At 49.9% G+C, this 12,101-nt stretch overlaps 1 protein-coding gene across 16 annotated transcripts in view; it reads right to left on the reverse strand.

Annotated features, from left to right (window-relative positions):
- Window positions 1-12,101, reverse strand: part of kmt2ca (lysine (K)-specific methyltransferase 2Ca) — a 105,895-nt gene that overhangs the window by 35,835 nt on the left and 57,959 nt on the right. For all 16 annotated transcript variants that reach the window (XM_042710183.1, XM_042710182.1, XM_042710176.1 and 13 more), the window contains 8 exons: window positions 11,923-12,087; window positions 11,011-11,117; window positions 9,089-9,166; window positions 8,626-8,841; window positions 6,204-6,335; window positions 3,129-3,248; window positions 2,748-2,869; window positions 1,222-1,435 (listed from right to left, as the gene is read on the reverse strand). In XM_042710183.1, coding sequence (XP_042566117.1) covers window positions 1,222-1,435; window positions 2,748-2,869; window positions 3,129-3,248; window positions 6,204-6,335; window positions 8,626-8,841; window positions 9,089-9,166; window positions 11,011-11,117; window positions 11,923-12,087 — 1,154 coding nt within the window. The remainder of the gene's footprint in view (window positions 1-1,221; window positions 1,436-2,747; window positions 2,870-3,128; window positions 3,249-6,203; window positions 6,336-8,625; window positions 8,842-9,088; window positions 9,167-11,010; window positions 11,118-11,922; window positions 12,088-12,101) is intronic.

The raw sequence follows: 12,101 nt of genomic DNA on the forward strand, positions 1-12,101 counted from the left end.
ACTGAGGATGACCATCAACAGAAGTGTGTGTGTGTGTGTGTGTGTGTGTTCAAATGGGGCTGTAAGGTGAGTGTTGACAGAACTAAAGATGAAGAGGCATGGGGGAGTAGATGAGTGGTAAAAAAACAGAACGCGTTTCTTCACCCAATTCCTTCCTCAGAGCCAAGGAGGATCGGGGTCACACACATGCATGCACACGCACACACACGCACACGCACACACACGCACACGCACACCCAGAACTGTAGGGAAACATCTTCCTTTCTCCTCCAAAGACTCCGGGATATACACATGAGTAGTCCATAAGATATGCCTTAATCTATAAAAATTGCCCCTTGATTACAAGTGGGTCAAGTAGTTTTCTCTACCGTATAATCATTATCAATTTCCTTTAATCAGATAAAAATAAAAATACGCCTCTAAAAGCCTTCACAATTGATCAAACCTCTGACAACAATAAACAATCCAACTATCAATCAAGTCGAAGTGTTTCAATCAGACAGGATCCACTGCTGAAGCATCCAATCTCTGAACGGTCAATTTAGCTGTTCCCGACAGCGAATCACTGATCAAAATCACTGCACACACATGTAATATGCATCTGAAATTCTATAATAAACCAACAGTTCACAGTGGGGTTTGTTGATGTGCTACTGATGTTACTGTGTGCAAACCCATGGGAGAGGGAGAGGGAGAGGGAGAGGGAGAGGGAGAGGCACAGCAATGGGCGGGAGCTACAGGGAGAGCATCCCCTGCATCGGCTATGACTGATGCGACCTGACAACTTAGCATCTAGGGAGACGTGGCCGTCGTACTCGAACACAGACGCAGGGAGAAACTTGAGTATATGTATGTGCGTGTGCGTGTGCGTGCGTGTGTGTGTGTGTCTGTAGCTACTTGCATTACAATAGAGGGCCTTACATTCTGTATGAATGTAGTCACGAGGGGGGGGGGGTTGAGCAGATACAGGAAAGGAAGGAATAAGAGAGGACAGAGAAGAGGAGAGTGACCAAAGGAGAGAGGGAGGAAGACCACAGAGGTGTGGGATGGAAATGAGAAAAGACAGAATAAGGAGAGAGAGGGAACCATGTAGTTAAGAGAGGAGGAAGCAGAGAAAGACAAGATATGTGAAAGATAGAAAGAGAGCGAGAAAGAGAGAGAAAGCAAAATCTAAGGAGGAAAGAGCGCAGACAGAAGACGGAGACACGCTGATGGACATACGCAGTGTGCGGGTCTTGGTGGAGCCGGGCGTGGTGTTGCCGGTTGCCGTGGTGCTGAGCAGGGGGTCAGAGGAGGGGTCCAGGAAGCTGCTGGTGGCGCTGGGGTGTTTGGTCTCGGCGAGGATGGTACCATGATCAGGGTCCACCAGCCCCGGCTCCAGAACCCGTCTGTTCTGCTTGCTCTTGTCCAGCAGATCCTTCCCAAAGAAGGCCTCCTACAGACACACACACACACACACACACACAGCTTAGCAACAAGTCTTCACAAGGACATGAAACATCTTAAAACACAGAAAGTGATTCAGGATTTCGAGGAGTTACTGGTATAATAATAATAATAATAATAATAATAATAATAATAGCCACCATTTGTTTTTTGAGTTTTTTTACACAACTGGCCATTGCCTTACTATCAAACCAAACTGAAGAGTTAAGTGCACTACTCTGCCTCACAGATTCGTGTTTAAATCCACATTAGGACTTCACTGAACCGTCCTGGTGGGCCTTGTCATGCTCTGCCGCCACCTCAAATGAAAGTCATTTTTTAATTAAAGGAGTCTTAAGTTCAGGTCCGGGGGCCTGCTGTGCTCTGAGCTCAGCCTGCAGAATGGAGAACGCAGACGGGAGAGGCAAGGTGGGGTGTGGGGGGGGGATCCTCAAGCACACAAAAAAAAAAGAGACAGTGAACAAGGCGGTCGGTCCCATGATGCTCTCTGCTACATTATGTTCCGAGTTTAGCGAGACGCTGACAAACCAGGACGTGAACATCTGTCAGGAGGCCTAGGGACCGCAGAGAGTGACGGGCCGCGACGCAACGCAGGGCAAAGCCCCCCGCAAAGCCCTCCCACCCCACCAAAAAAAACACGTGCTTGTGTGCACGCGTGCGCATGGCCTGTGCACACACGGAGCTCATGTGCGCGCTACTTGTTTTGAGGCACTTGGAGCGTCTTTCCGACAGGCTCGTGCCCAGCGAGGTGAGTACTCCCCACTGTGCTGAAACATTAAAAGCGTAATGCGCTGGGACGCTGAATCATTTATGGCCACCGTTGCTCCGGCGAAGACCTTTGAGTTCCGCTCTTGAGTCTCGCTGAACAAACCAGTGGAGAAGTGACAGCTGGCGCGCTAAATGCATGGCTGCCTCGCCACCGCTGCACATTACGCTCTTTCTTTTAGCGGTGCAGGGCTAGCGTAGCGTAGCGTTTTAGAAGGCTGCTCTTCTTTTCCAATATTATACTGTCACCACGCACATTTCATCTGTGCACTGCTACAGTGTGTCTCAGAGTCAGACATACAGCTTCGGATGAACCAATGCCTTAAAAATGGGACTTATTTAGGGGTGGGGCCTGTTACTGCAGGTTTGAGGTAAAAAAGGAGGAGGAGAAAGAGGAGGAGGAGTTATGCCTGCAGGAGAGTGAGTGGGATACCTAGGGTTAGGGGGGGCTGGGGGAGGGGGAGTGTGCAGCCATGACTGAATGGAATGGATTCACATCACATCCCCAGTGTGTCTTGGGAAGAAGAGACCAGTACCTGGAGATAGGAGGGGAACGCCTCCTCCAGCTGGGTTTTCTTCCTCCTGTACTTCTTCTTCTTCTCCGGGGTCTCTGAAGGGGGCAGCGCCTCATCCACAGGTGTGTCGGGCTCATTCCAGCCTGTGGGGAGAGAGTATGCTGGTGAAGGAGAAGGTTTCCCTGAATGTGTGTGTGTGTGTGTGTGTGTGTGTGTCCTGGCACTTAATCTTCTCTCCCACAGATAGCAACCCCCCTGTTGAGAGCTGTCAACAAATGTACAAACATGCAACCCACCAAGTCACACGTAGACACTTGCAGACAGACAGACACACACACACACACACACACACACACACACACACACGCTGTGTAAGGCACAACAAAGTGATTCATGGCCTACCGTCCTCCTTCCCCAAAGGGTTGTCGTTGAGCGAGCCAGATGAGTCCTTCCTGCTCAGGGATCGTTTGGTTTTCCCTTGGCCCGTTCGGCTCCTCTGACGGACCATAAACCCGCCGATACCTAAAGTTTGAGAGAGAGATGGATAGAGAGAGATGGAGTGAGAGAGAGATGGAGCAAGAGAGAGAGAGGTGGAGAGAGAGAGGCGGAGGAATAATGTGGACGTTGAGCAGACCAAACAGGAGCCTCAACCAGATTGATTAATGGAGAGAGGGATTAATAATGTGTCCCATTGACAGTGAAATCCTGGAATTAATCTCCATTCGTCACCATGAGCCATGGCCAGGGGGGCTGCAGCTGTACCCATTCATCTTGCCAATCTTCCCTTGACTCCACTCTTCCTCTTCCTCTCTCCATCTACGCTCCTCTCCTCTCCGCTCTAGCTCTCCCACTCTCCCTCTTCATCTCCTCCCTGCTTCCCTCTGATCTCTGATCAGGCCGCTCCAGAAATAGGATCACCTGAGAAATGGGGTTTCTGCAGCGGGCAGGAAGGCGCATGTGCAGATATTTCTGTACTCTTTTCTCATCTTGCAGACCCTCTCGAATACACTCATCCACAAAAATATCCTTTCACATCAGGCTGGTTTAGGCACACACACACACCCTCACGCACATCCATATTCTGCTTCTGCGCACGTACATGCACACAAGCCCATCTTAGACCATGCAAGAAGGACTGCAAAGGCTAAGCATGAAGCCACTTTCCACCAACACAAAGATCACTTTCCACTGCAGCCGCCCAACCCCACTCCCACGTCCCTCCCCCACAGCCCCCGGGGCCACAGGGCCACAGAAACCAGGCTGAACATGTGGCTTTTTAATTTGCAGCTAAATTAAATGTGATTTATATTATAATGAGCACACCATGTCATAACAAGTCCATAATATGACTTGACATGAAACACAAGACTCACGCATTTACGGCCGACATTTATTAACAGACCTCACTACCAAGAAACACAGTGAACAACTATGATATCCTCCCTCTCTTGTCCAAGCTATGACAAATGGGCTCTTATGAAAGCATAAAAGAATTTGACCAGTTTGACGTCATAAGCTTGGCCGTCCAACATCTTACTGTTGCCGTCATGATATACCTTGCATGACAGATCTGGAATCAGTCCCTAGATTAACTTCCTGTTGGTTTTCCATTAGCTCCAGTTCTATTGATGCAGTTTGTGCTGAAGGGGAGGACACGTGCTCAGAGCAGGTTACCAGGTGAAGGTAAAGAGCAGCGACTCCATGTCGCCCTTTTGGGTTCACTGTCAATGTGCATATTTGTTAGCCAGTGCAGGGTCTCTGCTCTCTGCGTTCACCTCAGACAGGAAAATGGGACCAACAGACCTGAATGCAACCTACCACACACACACACACACACACACACACACACACACACACACACACACACACACACACACACACACACACACACACACACACACACACACACACTTTTCATCTGAATCTGAAGGGAGAACTACTGTATTGCAACCACAATGGAGCTGATTCTCTTCCCAGCACCAGAAGAAGAGTAACTGCTCAGTGGCTCTACATCTGGAGTACTACTCCAGCACCAGAAGAAGAGTAACTGCTCAGTGGCTCTACATCTGGAGTACTACTCCAGCACCAGAAGAAGAGTAACTGCTCACTAGCTCTACATCTGGAGTACTACTCCATTGACCAGAATCACTGGGTCAAAGATTCAGCGCTGGGCACAAACACTAAAACACACCACTTACATTTGAGTGCCAACACCCTCACCTGAGCGTGCACACACACACACACACACAAACACTTAAACACACCACTTACATTTGTATGAGAGATAGATGCAAAGTGAGCTGAAAGCAGACTGGGTCTGCATGCTTGTCTATGCTATTGTGTGTGTGTGTGTGTGTGTGTGTGTGTGTGTGTGTGTGTGTGTGTGTGTGTGTGTGTGTGTGTGTGTGTGTGTGTACACACATGTATGTGTGTACTCATGTGTGTGTGTGTGTGTGTGTGTGTGTGTGTGTGTGTATGAGCGCATGTGTGTGTGTACGCATGTGTGTGTGTGTGTGTGTGTGCACTCTGGGGGGCTGTTTTCTGTGTGTGTTAGTGTTTGTTCGTGTGCTATGCTACTTCTCTGCAACACTATTTGTGTGGTCACACGCATTAGATGCACTTGAGTAGATAACAGGACAGCCTTGAGAAGATAACATGACACCCCTAAGATGAGGCAGGAAGACAAAAGCCCAAAAGAGTAAAAAAAAAAAAAAAAACATACGTAGTGTACACTGCCACACCTACACACCAAAGACTCTCTGTGTGTGTATGAGAGTATGTGTGTGTGTGTGAGTGAGAGTGTATGTGTATGAGAGAGTGTGTGTGTGTGTGTGTGTGTGTGTGTGTGTGTGTGTATGAGAGTATGTATGTGTGTGTGTGCGTGTGTGTGTGTGTATGAGAGTATGCGTGTGTGTGTGTGTGTGTGTGTGTGTGTGTGTGCGCAGAGTGAGACAGGCTGGGAGCTGCAGCTGCCTATGCGAGTGTGTACCCGTCAGTGTGCTAAGCGGAGACGAGATACACCGGGGGGAGCCACATCAAGCCCCCCACTTAAAACAGCCCAAGTAAATGGAGCATTCCTTTCTGAGGAGATTACAGCAGAGATGGGGAGGAAAAGGGAGTGCTCCTTTCTGGAAGCTTCCTCATTCAGACGGCTTTAAAGAGCAGTGCACTGTGGGACGCTACTTAGGGTCCGCGCCATTTCACAGTCCAGTGGAGCTGTCCTCTCCGATAAGTGCACCTCTCCCCTCCCTTACATCCCCCCATCCTCTCTCTCTCTCTCTCTCTCTCTCTCTCTCTCTCTCTCTCTCTCTCTCTCTCTCTCTCTCTCTCTCTCTCTCTCTCTCTCTCTCTCTCTCTCTCTCTCTCTCTCTCTCTCTCTCTCTCTCTCTCTCTCTCTCTCTCTCTCTCTTGTGCTTCTCTCCATCTCCCATTCTATCACTGTCTCTTCCCCTTTGGTCATTGCTGTCCCGCTCTTACCTGGCCGATAGGGCTTCCTCTTCCTCTTCTTGTTGCCGTCGGCGCCCTCCTCCCCCTTGGCATCGGCCTCAGTGGGCTCTCGCTCTGGACTAGAGTCAGACTTGCCCTCGCAGTCCAGGAGCAGGTCACCCTCTGAACACACACACACACACACACACACACACACACACACACACACACACACACACACACACACACACACACACACACACACACACATATATATATATATAAGATCTGGGTCCAGTGAAAAAACTGAAAAAATGCTAACACACTCATGTGGCAAGTGTAAATGGTCAGAAAGGCACGCAGAGACGCACGCACACACAGACGCACGCACACAGAGACGCACACACACAGACTCACGCACACAGAGACGCACACACACACAGACGCACACACACACAGAGACGCACGCACACACAGACGCACGCATACAGAGATGCACGCACGGACACAGAGACGCACGCACGCACACAGAGACGCACGCACGCACACAGAGACGCACGCACACAGAGACGCACACACACACAGACGCACACACAGACGCACGCACACACAGACGCACGCAGAGACGCACGCACACAGAGACGCACGCAGACACAGACGCACGCATACAGAGACGCACACACAGACGCACGCACGCAGAGACGCACACACAGACGCACGCACACACAGACGCACGCAGACACACACGCACGCACACAGAGACGCACACACACAGACGCACGCACGCAGAGACACACACACAGACGCACGCACACACAGACGCACGCAGAGACGCAGGCACACACAGACGCACGCACACAGAGACGCACGCACACAGAGACGCACGCACACAGAGACGCACTTTTCTAGTTGTAGTTCTCCTCATGTCATTTTAATGAGAGGTCCTCTTACCCAGTATTGTGTGCGCGTGTGTGTGTGCGTGTGTGTGTGTGTGTGTGCCCATGTGTGTGTGTGTGTGTGTGTGTGTGCGCAAGTTCTTGCTAGCTTCATGCAGTGTGGAAAAATACTGTGCAAGAGAGCTGGAGGGAGATGGAATGAGTGCGTGTGTATATGTGTGCATGCGTGTGTGTGTGTGTGTGTGTGTGTGTGTGTGTGTGTGTGTGTGTGTGTGTGTGTGTGTATATGTGTGTAACAGTAGCAGCAGCAACCATGCTGAGAGCCCAGACCTGCAGATCACCCAGGCCTCCAATCTAAATAAGCAGACTCCATTATACAACAGCCATTAGAGAAGGCCGTGTACATTCACTGGCCTCTCCACTCGTGCGCTCCAAGAAACCCTCCAATCACACGGGCCCGAGCCTCCTATAGACAACATGCCACTCTGCATGAATAAGTCATGAGTGTTTACAATGGAAGAATAACATATCATCCATATCATCATACGCATGTCTGCACCTGTTTGTCAGCCTCCATCCATCTTTCAATCCATCCATCCATCCAAATATGGATGCTAGACCCTGGCAGGGGCAGGAGGGGGGTAAAACCATGGCCCAGTTCTTGGTTATTACCCCCTGCTTGCCCTCTCTCAGCTCTGCACTGATGAATAGGGGAGGGCAGTAATGCCGTTCGGCTGCCAAGGCGCCCCCCTCCTCCCCTCCTCCCTCCCTCCCTCCCTCCGCTCAGAAATGCCAAGGCAGGTGTAATTTGCTGACTGCTGTTGCTGAAGACTTTCTTCCCTCTCCAAGTCAAATTCATTACATGGCTTCCACCCCCCCCCCCCCCAGCTCCAACCCGCTTCCTCTCACTCTCATTTTCTTTTGCCTTTTTGCTCTCTCATTGCCTTCCCTGCCTCCATATCTCTCTCTCTGACACACACTCTCCCTCTCTCCCTCCCTCTCCCTCGCTCTTCAAATAGGCCAGACTCATGTGACAAACTTAAGATTTTCACGCTTTTAAGACATTCATTTGAGTGTTACTTTTACCAATCCACCTCTTCCCGTCTCATTTTCTAGATTTCATCTTCCCCTCCTTCAGTTTCTCTCCTTCAGTTTCTCTCCACTTTGAAAAGTTCTGCTTAAACATCGAGAGGGCTTAGACGCCTTGAAGTTGCTAAATGTGTCCGTCGCCTTCCGACATCGCTAGTGGAGTGGAATCAAAGTGCCTGAAAGCAACATGCGGTCAAAGCCTCTCAGCATGGTGGCAGAAAATTGCCAACTATTATTCTGTGTGTGTGTGTGTGTGTGTGTGTGTGTGTGTGTTTCCAATTCACTGAATGGGCACAGTGCATATTTCTTGATCCATCTCTTGGTCCAGACATCGACCAAACAAATGCACAAAATAACAAAGCTTTGTCCTCAAAAAAAACCCACACACACACACACACACACACACACGCACACTGCTCAAACAAACAAAAAACACAAACAAACTGGATAAACAAACACAGAGCAACAGAGAGTGTGTGAAGGCTTGCCTCGGCTGTCGTCGAGGTCCCCGTCGCGGGACAGCTCCGACAGGAGGTCCGGTGGGGTCTGCAGCACGGCCACGCTGTTCTGGTTGATGATCTTGAGCTTGAGTTTGGGCTTGGGTCGGCGCCGCCGCTGGGCCGGGGCCGAGAGCGCCTGCAGCTGGCTCAGACCCGACTCGGTCAGACACACACCGTCCTGCGTGTAAGTCTTCTGGTACTCCACTGGATGGGGAGAGAGACAAGGGGGGGAGGGGGTCACTCATGGCTGTTCGTACTGAAGAATCTCAGCAAAACATCATTAAAACAACAGAACAAGGCAGCATGGCCCTTCACCTGGCTCCTTCACTTTGGTGTGTGTGTGTGTGTGTGTGTGTGTGTGTGTGTGTGTGCCCTTCACCTGGCTCCTTCACTTTGGTGTGTGTGAGTGTGTGTGTGTGTGTGTGTGTGTGTGTGTGTGTGCGCCCTTCACCTGGCTCCTTCACTTTGGTGATGATCTGTGCCACTATGGGAGACTCGCTCCGATCACTGAGTGTCACGGTCACGCCACCTGGGTAAGCAATACAAACACACACACACACACACACACACACACACACACACACACACACACAAACACACACAAACACACACAAACACCCTCATTAGTCCTGATGGCCTGCATATGGGAGCTATGAACGCCCAACCCAGAACGCCATGATTAACGGCGAGTCGAGGGGGGAAAGAGCGGAACAGATTGCAGAGCGATTCGAAATTCCGACCATCTGCTTTTTTTTAATGAATCTCTCAAAAGCATCGGCGGTAGCAAAGCTTCACTGACCACAATGCAAGATCATTAGGAGGAACGAACAACAGAGACCTATCCCTTTAACAACACAGACCTATCCCTTAACAACACAGACCTATCCCTTAAAAACACAGACCAATCCCTTTAACAACACAGACCTATCCCTTAAAAACACAGACCAATCCCTTTAACAACACAGACCTATCCCTTAAAAACACAGACCAATCCCTTTAACAACACAGACCAATCCCTTTAACAACACTGACCAATCCCTTTAACAACACAGACCTATCCCTTTAACAACACAGACCTATCCCTTTAAAAACACAGACCTATCCCTTTAAAAACACAGACCTATCCCTTTAAAAACACAGACCTATCCCTTTAAAAACACAGACCTATCCCTTTAACAACACAGACCTATCCCTTTAAAAACACAGACCTATCCCTTTAAAAACACAGACCTATCCCTTTAACAACACAGACCAATCCCTTAACAACACAGACCAATCCCTTTAACAACAGACCTATCCCTTTAAAAACTAATGATGGACGCCACACTCTATGGGAGGGTATTACATTACATGGAATCATATGAAGAGGAATCATGTTGCATTGGATCACAATGATCAATGGCCTGTGGCACCATTCACTAATTTACAGCCGGATGCAATGACATGCCGGAGTCCTTCTGAACACAGAGCAACATGCACAAGTATGATCGGAGTAAAGAAGGAGGAGTACTTCTGAACACAGAGCAACATGCTGAAGTATGATCGGAGTAAAGCATGACGTACGGGCTGAACACAGTACCTCAGCAAAGAATACTAGTGCAACAACCGGGCAGAGTTCACTAATGAATAGTACTGGATCTGACAGTATGACTGGATATTGGGGTACAGGTGTTTGTGTGGTATGAGTACTGGATCTGACAGTATGACTGGATATTGGGGTACAGGTGTTTGTGTGGTATGAGTACTAGATCTGACAGTATGACTGGATATTGGGGTACAGGTGTTTGTGTGGTATGAGTACTAGATCTGACAGTGTGACTGGATATTGGGGTACAGGTGTTTGTGTGGTATGAGTACTGGATCTGACAGTATGACTGGATATTGGGGTACAGGTGTTTGTGTGGTGTGAGTACTGGATCTGACAGTATGACTGGATATTGGGGTACAGGTGTTTGTGTGGTGTGAGTACTGGATCTGACAGTGTGACTGGATATTGGGGTACAGGTGTTTGTGTGGTATGAGTACTGGATCTGACAGTATGACTGGATATTGGGGTATGTGTATCAGCGGTATGAGTACTGGATCTGACAGTGTGACTGGATATTGGGGTACAGGTGTTTGTGTGGTGCGAGTACTGAATCTGACAGTATGACTGGATATTGGGGTATAAGTGTATCAGCGGTATGAGTACTGGATCTGACAGTGTGACTGGATATTGGGGTATAGGTGTTTGTGTGGTATGAGTACTGGATCTGACAGTGTGACTGGATATTGGGGTACAGCTGTTTGTGTGGTATGAGTACTGGATCTGACAGTGTGACTGGATATTGGGGTACAGGTGTTTGTGTGGTATGGGGGTTTCTGGGCACTGACCCTGGCCAGGCATGTGCAGGCGACACATGGAGCAGTCGAAGCCGTCGTCCGCCACACTCTCCACCTCCTCGTCTGTGTTCAAGCCTTGACACAAGGCGTGGACCCATCTGAGAGAAACAGCGCACACACACACACACCACCCCCACACACACACACACACACACACACACACACACACACACACACACACACACACACACACACACACACAGGGGGACACAGAAGACAGGGGACAAATGTTTAGCACATGCTAAGCGTGCCAATAATTTGCTAATTGGAAAGTAGCATGATTAGCCCCCAGTGGTGCGTGAAGGCGGCTACATCTGGCAGTGAGGGCGCTCACGTCTGTGAGCAGCTGTCCTCAGCTAACCTTGTCAGGGGCTTCTACAGTTCTACAGGAGAGACAACGGGAAAGGTGGGGGGGTGAGAATGGGAAACAGAGAGAGAGAGAGAGAGAGAGAGAGAGAGAGATGTTGAGGGGGATAGACGGAAGAGGAGGAGGGGAGAGAGACTAAGCACAAGAGAGGGAGATAGACTAAGCACAAAAGAGGGAGAGAGGGAGGGAGAGAGAGAGAGAGAAAGAAAGAAAGAAAGAAAGAAAGAAAGAAAGAAAGAAAAAGAGAGAGAGAGAGAGAACAGGGGGTGGAAAGAGGCTGGGAGAAATATAGTATGGGGGAGGTAAGACAGAGGAACGATGGCGGGAGAAGGGAGTAGAGAGGGGAGGGGAGTGATAAAAAAAAATAAAAAATCAAAGACAAAAATGAGGAGCAAGAATGTTGGAGAGGAAGCGAGGGAGAAGGAGGAGGCGGAGGAAAGAGGCAGTGGGGGAAGGGAGGAGGTGTGTCCGGGGGAAGGGGGGAGGTGGGGGTGGGGAGGAGGTGTGTCCGGGGAAGGGGGGGGGGGGGGTGTCACCTGTCACAGAGGCGGCACTGCAGAATGAGGTCGTCCTCGCGGTAGCTGCGCACACACACCGGGCACACGGCCAGACTGGCGCAGGGGCCGCACTGCGTGTAGTTACACTGCCACTCGCAGCGCACGCCCGGAGACGTGGCCCCACACTGCGTGCACGACACACACCTAGCAGAGAGAGA

The sequence above is a fragment of the Clupea harengus genome, chromosome 17 (assembly GCF_900700415.2).
Source record: "Clupea harengus chromosome 17, Ch_v2.0.2, whole genome shotgun sequence".
Classification (NCBI taxonomy): Eukaryota; Metazoa; Chordata; class Actinopteri; order Clupeiformes; family Clupeidae; genus Clupea; species Clupea harengus.